The sequence below is a fragment of the Pleurodeles waltl genome, chromosome 4_1 (genome assembly GCF_031143425.1).
Source record: "Pleurodeles waltl isolate 20211129_DDA chromosome 4_1, aPleWal1.hap1.20221129, whole genome shotgun sequence".
Lineage (NCBI taxonomy): Eukaryota > Metazoa > Chordata > Amphibia > Caudata > Salamandridae > Pleurodeles > Pleurodeles waltl.
The window spans coordinates 179,525,148-179,540,279 of NC_090442.1; the positions used below are offsets into that span (position 1 = coordinate 179,525,148).

The 15,132-nt window shown below is 48.0% G+C and overlaps 1 protein-coding gene across 1 annotated transcript in view; it reads left to right on the forward strand.

Moving 5' to 3' along the window:
- The window catches only part of TRIM24 (tripartite motif containing 24), a 659,378-nt gene extending 650,748 nt beyond the window's left edge, over positions 1–8,630 (forward strand). The window contains exon 18 of the mRNA XM_069227983.1: positions 7,856–8,630. Coding sequence (XP_069084084.1) covers positions 7,856–8,056 — 201 coding nt within the window. The 3' untranslated portion in view covers positions 8,057–8,630. The remainder of the gene's footprint in view (positions 1–7,855) is intronic.
- Positions 8,631–15,132: the final 6,502 nt, after the last annotated feature.

Genomic DNA, 15,132 nt, shown 5'->3' on the forward strand with positions numbered 1-15,132 from the left:
GTCACCTGCTGGCACTGGCCACTCTGAGCAGTCCAGTGTGCCACAGACACCTCTGTTTTCAAGAGGGCAGAGGTCTGGGACACACTGGAGGAGCTCTGGGCACCTCCCCTGGGAGGTGCAGGTCAGGGGAGTGGTCACTCCCTTTTCCTTGGTCCTGTTTTGCGCCAGAGCAGGGCTGGGGGATCCCTGAACCTGTGTAGACTGGCTTATGCAGAGATGGGCACCATCTGTGCCCATCAAAGCATTTCCAGAGACTGGGGGAGGCTACTCCTCCCCAGCCTTCACACCTATTTCCAATGGGAGAGGGTGTTACACCCTCTCTCAGAGGAAATCCTTTGTTCTGCCTTCCTGAGCCAGGGCTGCCTGGACCCCAGGAGGGCAGAAACCTGTCTGAGGGGTTGCAGCAGCTGCAGTGGAGACCCAGAAAGGCAGTTTGGCAGTACCCAGGTTCTGTGCTAGAGACCCAGGGGATCATATGATCTTAGACATGTTACATGGCCATGTTTGGAGTTACCATTGTGACGCTGTACTTAGGTAGTGACCTATGTACAGTGCACGCGTGTAATGGTGTCCCCGCACTCACAAAGACCGGGGAATTTGCCCTGAACGATGAGGGGGCACCTTGGCTAGTGCCAGGGTGCCCACACACTAAGTAACTTTGCACCCAACCTTCAGTAGGTGAAGGTTGGACATATAGGTGACTTATAAATTACTTAAGTGCAGTGGTAAATGGCTATGAAATAACGTGGACGTTATTTCACTCAGGCTGCACTGGCAGGCCTGTGTAAGAATTGTCAGAGCTCCCTATATGTGGCAAAAGAAATGCTGCAGCCCATAGGGATCTCCTGGAACCTCAATACCCTGGGTATCTCAGTACCATATACTAGGGAATTATATGGGTGTACCAGTATGCCAATGTGAATTGGTAAATTTAGTCACTAGCCTGTTAGTGACAAATTTGGAAAGCAGAGAGAGCATAACCACTGAGGTTCTGGTTAGCAGAGCCTCAGTGAGTTAGGCATCACACAGGGAACACATACAGGGCACATACTTATGAGCACTGGGGCCCTGGCTGGCACGGTCCCACTGACACATAGACTAAAACAACATATATATACAGTGAAATATGGGGGTAACATGCCAGGCAAGATGGTACTTTCCTACAGCATGTTACCCCCATTTTTACTTGTGTGTATGTTTGTTTTTGCCTGTGTCACTGGGACCCTGCTAGCCAGGACCCCAGTGGTCATAAGGTTGTGACCTATATGTATGTGTTCCCTGTGTGGTGCCTAACTGTTTTACTGAGGCTCTGCTAACCAGAACCTCAGTGTTCATGCTCTCTCTGCTTTTAAAATTGTCACTGCAGGCTAGTGACTAATTTTACCAATTCTCATTGGCACACTGGAACGCCCTTATAATTCCCTAGCATAGGGTACCTAGGTACCCAGGGTATTGGGGTTCCAGGAGATCCCTATGGGCTGCAGCATTTTTTTTGCCACCCATAGGGAGCTCAGACAATTCTTACACAGGCCTGCCACTGCAGCCTGAGTGAAATAACATCCACGTTACTTCACAGCCATTTTTCACTGCACTTAAGTAACTTATAAGTCAACTATATGTCTAACCCTCACCTGGTGAAGGTTGGGTGCAAAGTTACTAAGTGTGAGGGCACCCTGGCACTAGCCAAGGTGCCCCCACATCGTTCAGGGCAATTTCCCCTAACTTTGTGAGTGCGGGGACACCATTACGCGTGTGCACTACATATAGGTCAATACCTACATGTAGCAGCACAATGGTAACTCCGAACATGGCCACGTAACATGTCTAGGATCATGGAATTGTCACCCCAATACCATTCTGGTATTGTGGGGACAGTTCCATGCATCCCCAGGGCTCTAGCATAGAACCCGGGTACTGCCAAACTAGCTCTCTGGGGTTTTCCGGGCAGCTGCAGCTGCTGCCAACCCTCAGACAGGTTTCTGCCCTCCTGGGGTCTGGGCAGCCCAGTCCCAGGAAGGCAGAACAAAGCATTTCCTCTGAGAGAGGGTGTTACACCCTCTCACTTTGGAATTAGGTGTGAAGGGCTGGGGAGGAGTAGCCTCCCCCAGCCTCTGGAAATACTTTGAAGGGCCCAGATTTTGTTCTCCTTGCATAAGCCAGTCTACACCGGTTCAGGGATCCCCCCAGCCCTGCTCTGGCGCGAAATTGGACAAAGGAAAGGGGAGTGACCACTCCCCTGACCTGCACTTCCCCAGGGGAGGTGCCCAGAGCTCCTCCAGTGTGTCCCAGACCTCTGCGATCTTCTGATAGGTGCTTACCTCTCTCTGTAGCCAATCCTCCTCTGAGGGCTGTTTAGGGTCTCTCCTGTGGGTTTCTCTTCAGATTCTGAATGCAAGAGCTCACCAGAGTTCCTCTGCACTTCTCTCTTCGACTTCTGCCAAGGATCGACCGCTGACTGCTCCAGGAGCCTGCATAACCGCAACAAAGTAGCAAGAAGACTACCAGCAACATTGTAGCGCCTAATCCTGCCGGCTTTCTCAACTGCTTCCTGGTGGTGCATGCTCTGAGGGCTGTCTGCCTACACCCTGCACTGGAAATCCCGAAGAAATTTCCCATGGGTTGACGGAGTCTTCTTGCTGCTGCCGCAGGCACCAAACTTCTCCATCACCGGTCCTCTGGGTCCCCTCTCATCTCAACGAGCGTTGTCCCTGGAACACAGGAGCTGGATCCAAGTGACCCCCAGTCCAGTGTTCCTTCTGTCCAAGTTTGGTGGAGGTAAGTCCTTGCCTCCCCACGCCAGACAGCGATCCTGTGTACTGCGTGAACTGCAGCTGCTAGGGCTTCTGTGCACTCTTGCAAGGATTCCTTCGTGCACAGCCTAGCCCAGGTCCCCAGCACTCTGTCCTGCATTAGCCAACTCGCTGAGTTGACCTCTGACTTTGTGGGACCTTCCTTTGTGTTGCTGAGTCGACAATCATGTTCAGCTCCCTTGAACGCCTGTTCAAGTGCTTCTGCTGGTGCTGCCTGCTTCTGCGTGGGCTCCCCGTGTTGCTGGGCGCCCCCTCTGTCTCCGCTTCCAAGTGGCGACCTCCTGGTTCATCCTGGGCCTGGGCAGCACCATTTATCCTCAGCCGCAACTCTTACAGCTAGCAAGGCTTGTTTGTGGTCCCTCTGCGTAGAAACACCTCTGCATCCTCCAGCACTTTATGGGACGTCTTCTGACCAAAGGAGAAGTTCCTGGCACCTTCCGTTGTTGCAGAATCTTCGGCTTCTTCCACCCGGATGCAGCCCTTTTGCACCCTTGTAGGAACTTGGCTCTGTATGTACTATTTCAAAGTAAGAAATAGCATGCACAGAGTCCAAGGGTTCCCCTTAGAGGTAAGATCGTGGCAAAAAGAGAATTCTAATGCTCTATTTTGTGGTAGTGTGGTCGAGCAGTAGGCTTATCAGAGGGTAGTGTTAAGCATTTGTTGTACACACACAGGCAATAAATGAGAAACACACACTCAAAGACAATTCCAGGCCAATAGGTTTTTGTATATAAAAATATATTTTCTTAGTTTATTTTAAGAACCACAGTTCAAGATTTACAAACAATACTTTAAATGAAAGGTACTTCACTTAGGAACTTTAGGAACTTTGAATTAGCAAAATAGCATATACAGTTTTCACACAAATGGCATATAGCTATTTTAAAACTAGACACTGTGCAATTTTCAACCGTTCCTGTGGGAGGTAAGTGTTTGTTAGTTTTGCAGGTGAGTAAACCACCTACGGGGTTCAAAGTTGGGTCCAAGGTAGCCCACCGTTGGGGGTTCAGGGCAACCCCAATGTTACCACACCAGAATCTCAGGGCCGGTCAGGTGCAGAGGTCAAAGTGGTGCCCAAAACGCATAGGCTTCAATGGAGAAGGGGGTGCCCCGGTTCCAGTCTGCCAGCAGGTAAGTACCTGCGTCTTCGGAGGGCAGACCAGGAGGGGTTTTGTAGGGCACCGGGGGGGGGGGGGGGACACAAGTCAGCACAAAAAGTACGCAGTACACCCTCAGCGGCACAGGGGCGGCCGGGTGCAGTGTCCAAACAGGCGTCAGGTTCGCAATGTAATCCAATGGGAGACCAAGGGGTCTCTTCAGCGATGCAGGCAGACAGGGGGGGGGGGGGGGGCTCCTCATTGTAGCCACCACCTGGGCAAGGGAGAGGGCCACCTGGGGGTCGCTCCTGCACTGGAGGTCAGATCCTTCAGGTCCTGGGGGCTGTGGATGCAGTGTCCTTACCAGGCGTCGGGTCTTTGAAGCAGGCAGTCGCGGTCAGGGGGAGCCTCGGGATTCCCTCTGCAGGCGTCGCTGTGGGGGCTCAGGGGGGGTCAACTCTGGCTACTCACGGGCTTGCAGTCGCCGGGGAGTCCTCCCTGTAGTGTTTGTTCTCCACAAGTCGAGCCGGGGGCGTCTGGTGCAGAGTGCAAAGTCTCTTGCTTCCAGCGGGAAACGTGTGTTGTTTCAAAGTTGCTTCTTTGTTGCAAAGTTGCAGTCTTTGTGGAGCAGAGCTGCTGTCCTCGGGGGTTCTCGGTCCTTCTAGATGCAGGGTAGTCCTCTGAGGCTTCAGAGGTCGCTGGACCCTGTGGAACGCGTCGCTGGAGCAGTTTCTTTAGAAGTGGGGAGACAGACCGGTAGAGCTGGGGCCAATGCAGTTGGTGTCTCCGTCTTCTCTGCAGGTTTTTCAGCTCAGCAGTCCTTCTTCGTCTTAGGTTGCAGGAATCTATCGTGCTGTATTCTGGGAGCCCCTAAATACTCAATTTAGGGGTGTGTTTAGGTCTGGGGGGTTAGTAGCCAATGGCTACTAGCCCTGAGGGTGGCTACACCCTCTTTGTGCCTTCTCCCTGAGGGGAGGGGGGCACATTCCTATCCCTATTGGGAGAATCCTCCATCTGCAAGATGGAGGATTTCTAAAAGTCAGTCACCTCAACTCAGGACACCTTAGGGGCTGTCCTGACTGGCCAGTGACTCCTTGTTTTTCTCATTATCTCTTCCGGCCTTGCTGCCAAAAGTGGGGCCGTGGCCGGAGGGGGCGGGCAACTCCACTAGCTGGAGTGCCCTGGGGTGCTGTAACAAAGGGGGTGAGCCTTTTAGGCTCACCGCCAGGTGTTACAGTTCCTGCAGGGGGAGGTGAGAAGCACCTCCACCCAGTACAGGCTTTGTTACTAGCCACAGAGTGACAAAGGCACTCTCCCCATGTGGCCAGCAACATGTCTGGTGTGTGGCAGGCTGGTAAAACTAGTCAGCCCACACTGGTTGTCGGTTAAGGTTTCAGGGGGCACCTCTAAGGTGCCCTCTGGGGTGTATGTTACAATAAAATGTACACTGGCATCACTGTGCATTTATTGTGCTGAGAAGTTTGATACCAAACTTCACAGTTTTCAGTGTAGCCATTATGGTGCTGTGGAGTTCGTGTATGACAGACTCCCAGACCATATACTCTTATGGCTACCCTGCACTTACAATGTCTAAGGTTTTGCTTAGACACTGTAGGGGCATAGTGCTCATGCACTTATGCCCTCACCTATGGTATAGTGCACCCTGCCTTAGGGTTGTAAGGCCTGCTAGAGGGGTGACTTATCTATACCTGTAGGCAGTGTGAGGTTGGCATGGCACCCTGAGGGGTGTGCCATGTCGACTTAGTCTTTTTATCCCCACTAGCACACACAAGCTGGCAAGCAGTGTGTCTGTGCTGAGTGAGGGGTCCCCAGGGTGGCATAAGACCTGCTGCAGCCCTTAGAGACCTTCCCTGGCATCAAGGCCCTTGCTACCAGGGGTACCAGTTACAAGGGACTTACCTGGATGCCAGGGTGTGCCAATTGTGGAAACAAAAGTACAGGTTAGGGAAAGAACACTGGTGCTGGGGCCTGGTTAGCAGGCCTCAGCACACTTTCAAATCATAACTTGGCAAAGGCAAAAAGCCAGGGGGTAACAATGCCAAGGAGGCATTTCCTTACAACCTTCATCTGGGGTTTAGTGGGCTCCTGCCCCCCCCCCCGTACACTTTTGTGACTTTTGGACTTGATCCCCTTCCTTTACAGGTCCTCCGGTCCAGGAATCCTTCTTCAGTGCTTTGCAGTCAGTTGTTGTCCTCGCAGAATCCCCGATCTCGACTTTACTGTCTTTCTGGTATAGTAGGGTAACTTTACTCCTACTTTTCAGGGTCTTGGGTGGGGTATCTTGGACACACTTAGTGTTTTCTTACACTCCCAGCGACCCTCTACACACTACACTAGGCCTGGGGTCCATTCGTGGTTCGCATTCCACTTTTGGAGTACATGGTTTGTGTTGCCCCTAGGCCTATTGTCTCCTATTATATTCTATTGTGTTCTACTGTGTTTGCTCTAACTTTCTAAGTGTATTACTTACCTGATTTTGGTCTGCTTATATATTTTGTGTATCTTACTTACCTCCTAAGGGAGTATATCCTCTGAGATACTTTTGTCAGACTGTCACTAAAATAAAGTACTTTTATTTTTAGTAACTCTGAGTATTGTGTTTCTTATGATATAGTACTAAGTGATTTAAGTGGTATAGTAGGAGCTTTGTATGTCTCCTAGTTCAGCCTAAGCTGCTCTGCTATAGCTACCTCTAACAGTCTAAGCTGCTAGAACACTTCTAATCTACTAATAAGGGATAATTGGACCTGGCACAGGGTGTAAGTACCACTTGGTACCCATTATAAGCCAGACCAGCCACAAACAGATGCTTACTGGACAAGTAACATTTCCCTTTTTGTGTTAGATATGGGGGGGAGGCACTATAGCTGTATTACACTGCCCGCACATCCCCTCCCAATCCATCAGAGTCCACATTTAGTGTGGCCATAACTTTGACAATCTTGAAAATGCCCAAAGTGGGTAGGGCTAGCCCAAGAGTCCATTGGTTAGGGCATCCTCAGGAGTCCTTCCCACCCACTAGCTTGTGCCTGGCAAAAATGTGGCATCTCCAGGCACCTGCTTCAGAACACCACTGGACCTGTGGAATGTCAGGAAAGGGCTGAACCTGCTGCCTGAGCCCTGAACTTGAAGAATGGACCCACTGTCTCCCTCTTGTTCATAGAGCAAAGAAGTGGATTCCAAAGGTCGTAAGACTGACCTTCTGTTAAAGCTTCAGTGACACAACAAGCTACAAGAGGCCTTTTCATGCAGCTGACCAGTGACAACTTGTCCAGGATTGGGCCCTCCTATTGGCCTCTGTCTTACCACACTCTGTCTTACCACACTCAGTCTCTAAGTGCCTCAACTGAGGTGCTGGGGGCTTTAGAAGTGTACTTCTGTGCGGGATTGGGATTTAAAGGACTAAAGTCAAAAGGTAAAATCTTTGACCACGATGAAGCCGTTTAGTGTATCCGACCCACACTCCATCGATATCAGCGCCAAACTGAGAGTAGGTCCTGTTCTACCTCGACTAAAGACTGTTATTGACACTTTGTGCTGCTTGATGCTGCTTCTCCTTAGAAATTTAAAAGGTCACATCTCCAGTTCCCCGTATTGGATTCTTTTCATTTTGCATTTTTATGTAGTTTTGTTTATAAATTTTACTCTTTCTAATTCTTTTTAGGATTTTTATTGTTTTACATTTCGATTTTACTACTGACACCTCAACCATTTGGTTTGTGTGAATATTCAAAGAAATTATTTGATAGCATATTGAAGTATCCCAGGAGTATTTGATTTACCAATGCATGGGACTTGAGTGTGATGCTTTTTCAATGCTTTTGACACCCAAAACATTTTTTGTTCAGTAATTCTCAACATAATTTGGTGGAGATGATGTATAGGATAGAAGTCACAACTCACTGTCTTTTCAAATCTTTATTGTAGCCGGAGTCTGAAGTAGCCAGTGCTGGATTGAAATTGGAAGCCTACTTTGAAGAATTGCTTTTAAACATGTATCCAGAAAAGAAATTTCCTTCAAAAGGACTGTATAATGTTGATGGGCAGTTTAGCGATGATTCAGAAGATGAATTTGTAGTACCTCGAAAAAAGCGCTTCAAAGGAGAGGATCGTCAATTGTTGAAATAGCTCAAGGACAATGTGGACTTGTCAAATGAACTTTTTTATATATATATATTAAAAATAAAAACTGTTGTGTAAGGAAAGGAATCTCCAAATCACTTTGACCTGTGGGTTTTTGGCTATGAACTCATTTGACTGTTCTTATAGCCCCACACCGATTCCACTGTGATGGACAGGCACCATGGAGCTGGACGGGGGAAGAAACTTCAACTAATGAAAAACCTCATGACGGTGCTAAAACTGCTTCTTAAAAATAATCTTTACAGACTTCTGTTTTGAACTGAAGACATTTAAAATATGAATTTGAAGCTGTTGTAGACTGACCCTTGCACCTAAAGCACGTAGACGTTTCCTCGTTTGAGTCCTATATGCATTTCTTTACTTGACCCCCTACCGTTTTATGTACATTTCTTTTATTATCTGGATTACAGGTAACATGGTATTATGTTGTTATTTAAGCCTTCTGAAATTTGGAAAGCATAGTTGCTCAGAAAAAATGGATACTATTTGAAAACTTAAAGGATGAGTAGGGAAGGGGATTTCAAAATACTCTATTCAGAATACAGGGAGTTGAAATGAATATTTGTTTCACTAGCTTATTTGGTTTTCATTCATTTCTGAACATATATTCTCTGACTGCTTGCTCTTCATTCTCTGTCCTTGTACATTGAAGACGAGCGCAGCATATAAGTCCATGAAACTGGTGAAGGTGTGACATCTTAACAGTTGAAGAACCACAGATTCCTTTCCTTGTGAATATTCTCCAGGTATCACACTTGATCTGGAGACCCTAGGCAGATCCACCAGGATTTTGTGGCCTGGAATGGCAAATTTTGTGGCAAAAAACTACTTTTGCGATCCCAAAACGTTGGGGTATTATGGCAGCCGGCAGAACATATGCTTCTCACAAAAATGCCACTCGGTCGCTACTGGAAACTGACAGATCACTTTCTGTGACCTAGCAGAATGTCCAGCAGCACTGTGCTTCGAAATAATAGGGGGGTCTGATGCCGCAGAGCATATATCTAACTGCTCTCTCTGGCACTGGACAGTGACTATAGGTGTACAGGGGGCAAATGGAGAATCTGGTTTACTGGTAAACAGAGAATGGGGTGGCAGTGGAAGTGAGGAGAGGGGTGCCATGAATGGCCTGTGATTGTTGGGGAATGGAGTGTTAATCAATGAACAGAGGAGGCAATGGAGAGGGTGCCATTTTAGGCTAGAAGATGTGGCATTACGGCCAGAGCTACAGACTTTGCACTTGGGGAACCAAGTTTGAGTCTCAATGGTCCTTCAACATCCTGTGATTCTGGGCAAATTAGTTACTTTCACCAACACCGAAAAATGCTTATTCAAGGTAACTGAAGCTCATGTAAAGCTCTCAAGTAATCGCGGAGTTTGCGCTAAATAAAGGAAAAAAAAAATGTTAAAAATGGTTAAGGGACTGCAAGTCCCAGGAAGCAAAGGGCTGGAGGAGGGTGGGGGCCTGTCAGCATAGGAGGGAGGCCCTGTGCATCTTAAAGGCAGGCCACAGAGGAACTTATCACCTGTTGCGTGATAATTTGATGCTCACCCTCCTTTTATTGGCTCAGCACAGAGCAGAGCCAATAAAAGGAATATCAGTCCGTTCTTTACTTTCTACACCTTCTGATGTGTACCCAGAGCTTCTACTCCCTGGTCTTTTCAAGACCCTTTTCTCTATTAAAAAAAATAAAAAATCCCAGTGTGCAGGGAAGGATGTCACCCTCTAAGGTGACAGGGTACGAGCTGTGTAAAGACTGTTGCTAACAGATTTCTGTGATGGACCCTTACAAATTATGTCTATGGTGCATGTGGCCAAAGCGGGGTTCCAGTTCCTCTGACAACTGTACTCAGATAATTCTGAAGATCGTATGCGAGTTAGTCTTCGAGTAAGTCCAAGGAGAAGAGTAAAAAATAAGTGAGAATTGGCCCCTTCATGCCACTCTCTAACTTTCAGCATCAGTGTGCCACCAGAGTAGATTTGGAGCCTTGTCCCGATGCATCCTGATTTTCTAGGTCTACTGATGACGGGAGTGGTGGCTTTCAGGGAGGCCATGCAGCGCTTTTTCTGCACTTTATTGGTTCCCTCTGGTATGCCTTCAAGCCACAAGGATTCACAGGGACCTCCAGACGGACCGCTTCTGGCGGGTCTGCCCTTTATGCTGTCCATGCCCCTCAAAACCATTTTGGTATCTGCATTGAGTCTGATGCCATCTTCAGTTCCAACGCCATCCACTCCATTGATACCGGAGGACGATATGCCACCGATTGTGCGGTTTGTCACTGGGCAGACCACTCCAACCTCTACTGAGGCCTTGCCCTGCTCCTACTGGAGCGCAGCCGACCAGTAACACCTTTGATTCCAATACCTTGCCCTTACCACATTGTACGGCCCAGGCTTTACACAATATTTCAGCACTGATTTGAACCAGAACCATTTTGATAAAGGGGATGATTTCGTTTTCCAATATTATGAGGACCTGCAAGATGCCAGTGTCCTGGATACTTCCCCAAATACTGGCCATGTTTCTCTTCCCAGCCATGCCACTGAAGAAAGTGCCTCCTTTGCTGTCATTGTTCAAAAGAATGCAAAAGTGCTAGACTTATAGCTCTCTGGTATTGAGGTAAATACAAATGTTCTGTCAGTGGTACTCCAGCCTGGTCTAGCGCCTACAGAACTTTTAATACCATTTATTGAGGCCCTCACAGATAATGCCCTTGGGTACTTGGTTGAAACTCTGTTCTGAACCACCAGTTAACAGGCAGGTCGCTCTGCACCATGAACCAGCACCAGGTGACCCTGATTTTCTTACACAACATCCCACACCGGAGAGCCTGGTGGTGCATGCGCCTACCAATAAGATAAATCCCAGCACCTTCCTCCTCACCCCCAACTGATCATGAGTCTAAGGGAATAAAGACATTTGACAAGTGCATTCTTTCCTCCTCAAGCTTTTATCTCCAGTCAGTAGATACCAGCTATCTTCTAGGTTGTTTTCGTCATGCCCCATGTGCAGCAGTGGCATTTTTACCAGTGATTCTAGACTTCTCTGTCCGTGACTCAAGCTGTAGAGGATGGCCTTGCTGCAGCACAATTTGTGATTCGTTCTAATTTGGTCACAACTGACTGCAAAGGTCGGCCAGTGGGTACAAGTGTGGCACTTTAGTGCAACACCTGGATGAGATCTGGGGACTTCTCAAGGTACGTTCAAGAATCCCTGATGATGGCTCTTGCCTTTTTGGAGAGAAAGTGTATTCTACCTTTTAAAGAGACAGCATGTTCCTTGGGCCTGCCACAGACATACAGTTCCATCACCAGTTTTCCCCCTTTCAGGGCTACAATAAGGATTTCCAATACCGCTATGAGATCCAGCGGCCAGACCAACAGGCCTCCCAGCCTTTTTGAAGTTGAGGCCATAGCTTGAAGTCCTTCAAAGGTGGCATGCCATTACTCAGACAAGTGGGTTCTTCAAATTATGTTCTTGCGTTCTTTTTCTACCCTGTTGCACCTTCCACCACCGTTAGGACAGCTGATGGAGGACTACAGGTTTGTCTTGCAGCAGGGAGTGCAGACTCTTCTGACCAAGGGGGCCATCCAGAGGGTTCAGGCCTTGGAAGTGGGTGCTTTTCTTTAATTCCTTGTGGTAAAGAGGACAAAGGCCTTCATCCTGTTTTCTATCTTTGCCCCTCTCATCCCCTTCTAGCGAAAGGACAAATTCCAAATGCTCATGCTAGCTCAGATCCTGTCTGCCCTAGACCACAGAGACTGGATAGTGATGTTAAATCTGCAGGATGCTGATTTCCATATTCCTTTCATGGTGGCCCACAGGCACTACCTGTGGTTCACAGTGGGACAGGTGCATTTTCAGTTCATCGACCCTTTCGCATCACTAATACCTTTCAGATGTTCATAAAAGTGACAGCAGTGTTCGCAGCACACCTTCGGAGGTCTGGCTGTTGAAGCATGTGTGCCACATTCAGTAGTCAGCCGACTCCAGATGATGACGAACCTTCTGAAATCGTTGAGGTTCACTATCAATGTGACAGTTACACCTGAACCCCTTCGCAGACTCTCTTGTTCATCGGATCTATTCTAGACATGGTACAGTCTCATGCCTTTCCATTGGAGAGTCCAGGACATTGGGCTATGGTCCCAGTATTTCATCCTCTGTCCTGGATCTCAGTGCTGATGAGGCTGCTTGGTTTGTTGGCATCCTGCTACAGGAACATGCCAGATGTTGTATGTGGGCTCTGCAGTGTGACCTAAAGTCCCAGGGGGCACAGCACCAGAGAAATCTGTTAGATTGTATCCAGATTTCTGAGGAAACTGCTGGACCGTCATTCGGTCAGTGATAGACCCATCTCCTTACCCCACCCAGATTTAACAGTGGCGACAGATGCATTGCTTCTGGATTGGGGAGTACATCTGGGAGAGGTGGGGAATCATAGGCCTCTGATGTCTGTCAGAAGTGGACTCCACATAAATTTGCTGGAGCAGAGGGTGATACCCTTGGTGTAGAAGGCTTTCTGGACCACTATCAGAAGAAGGCTGCTGCAGGTGCTCACTGACCCCACCAACAACACTTATTTCTCTGGTGGTAGACCACTAGGTGTGATCTTTAAACGTCAGGGTGGACAAACTTAAGTGCTTTAGCCGAGCAGACCGTGAATGGCACACCTGTATGTAATGCAGGGCTTCTTCCATCAGTGGGTAGAAACCGGACTCAGTCTTTTTTCCACCACTAAGAACATGCTATGTCAGCACTTTGCGTGATGGAGTTTCCAAGAAGGTTTTCTCTCAAAGACACACTGCCTTGTGTGGTGATTGGAACTCCTTTATGCCTTCCTGCTGATGCCTCTCTTGCCCTGAGTTTTTGAGAAGATCAGGAACAACCAGACTTAAGTCATCCTAGTGGCACCAGATTGGCCCAATTGAGTACCCAGGACTCCTGGGCATGAGCATATCCTCCATTCAAAATGCCGCTTCACAAGGATCTTCTGTTGCAAAAGCAGGGCAGGGTGCTGCATCCGGGGCATACATAATTGGCATCTCAGTGCTTGGAGATTGAGTGGCGACAGTTGATGTTGACCTCATTTGCTCTTCCTCCTCAGATCATTGATGTCAGCTTGGCGAGGCATCCCTCTATAAAATTGGTGTAAGCCAGTCATTATGACAAATTTGAGGCAAGATTGACCTGCGGCTGGATATCATTTCAGTCCAGCAAGAACTTGCTTTGGGTATGATTTAAATGCTACCTGCTGACTGTTAGCTTTTCTGCAGTTGCTGGATTATTTTCTTTCATTTTTTAACACACTAGTTAGAATGATATTTTTACAAGGTTTTCAACATCTATTTCTATGAAATCCCTCTGTGATTCCAAAGAGGGATTTATAAATGTAGTTCTTAATTGTTTAATGTCTACTTCTTTTGAGACAGTGCAGTTGTACTTTACATTTTCTGACCCTCAGAAAAGGTCTTCCTCGTTGGCATAACATCAATCTGATGTGGTAGTGATTTTTATGCTCTGCTGAATCACCTTGTACCACGTTCTTTCCCGATAAACTGGTGTTAAGGACCCAAGCTACCTTTCTAACAAAAGTGATAACACCATTTCACATAGGACAGGCTGTCACCCTTCCAGCGTTCTTTCCTCTACCTCATTCCTCAAAAGAGGAAGAGAGATTCCATTGTTTGGTCCCAAAAGAGCACTCTGCTTTTACAATGGTTGCCCAGGTAATATCCGGTAAACAGGCTGCTCTTTGTGGGGTTTGCTGTAGCAGAGAAGGGCAAGTCAGTCCAGGAGAGGACCATCTTGATGGAATTCACTCTGCAACAAGATCTGTTAAGCATTTGCCAACTAGCAGTCTCTGAAAGGCCTGCAGGCTCATTCCACCAGAGCCGAAGCTGCTACCATGGAGATGGTACTCAGAGTACCCTTTCTGGTGATTTGGCAGACTGTGTCAGTACACATGTCCTCAAAGCACTACTGCCTACTACTGTTGCGATGGCCATTTTGCCTGCTCGTTCCTACAGGACCTATTGGTATGAGCTAGTTCACTCTCCACCTGAGGCAGTACTGCTGTGATATCTATTACCAAGGTGAGTGTAAAGAAATGCCTCTCTTTGCATGGCCACACCCAAGTTTTCCAACTGATGTTGCTGAGTTTTTGACTGAGTGCACTGAGGCCTGCTGATCAGACCTCACTGCCAATGACACTATATGTTGAATTGTCTATACCCAATTGAAAATGGGTAGGTTACATTTAAGTCTCTAGTAAATGATACTCTGGAACCCAGGGCATGCAAGTCAGAGGGATACCGTAGGTTTTACCCCCCCACAAAGTAAAACAAGTCCCCCAGTCTGCCACTGCAGGCTGGTAGAGCAATTGTGCAATCCTTGCCCGACTTTGCCATTGAAAGTAATGGCAAAACCACTGCTTCCACTGGTCGTGTGTAAGCCAACCCTTTGGCAGGCCTGCCAAGCCCTATTTTTTTACTGTGGAAAGACTTGGTTGCCCAATTGGCAAGTACAGGGTTACACGTGGACCCCTCAGCTGTGCTACCTCTGGAACATTGCAACCAAATTAGGCACTCGAAGGTATCAAACAACTAGTTACATTAAGCCCAATTTGTATCAAGTCAAAATTAATGTTACATTTTTGCAGTGTGCAGATTTAGCAAAACTTCCACTTTGTTCCCTTTAAAACTCCTTTTCTTTCCCGGGCACACAAGGAGCGTACTCCACAAGACCGCTTTCTGCCCTCCTGGAGAGACATGCTAACATCTCTCAAGGAGGAGAATGATGAGGGATTGCAGGCCAGGGAGGTGTCACCTCCTTCATACAGGAAGCCACCTGGGTGTTAGCCCCCAAAAGGCAGGTTTCAAAGGTAAAGGCTCCTTTATAGGCCAGATGTGTAACGCCAGGGGGGAGGGCTGCCCCATTGTTGAGGCAGACAGGCTTGCAATAAAGGCAAAGACCGTTTTCCCCAAGGGTGTATAGCCCTGAGGTAGCAAAACCCCCGGGATGGTCTAGGGAGGTCTGTACATCAGGAGAGGAGTC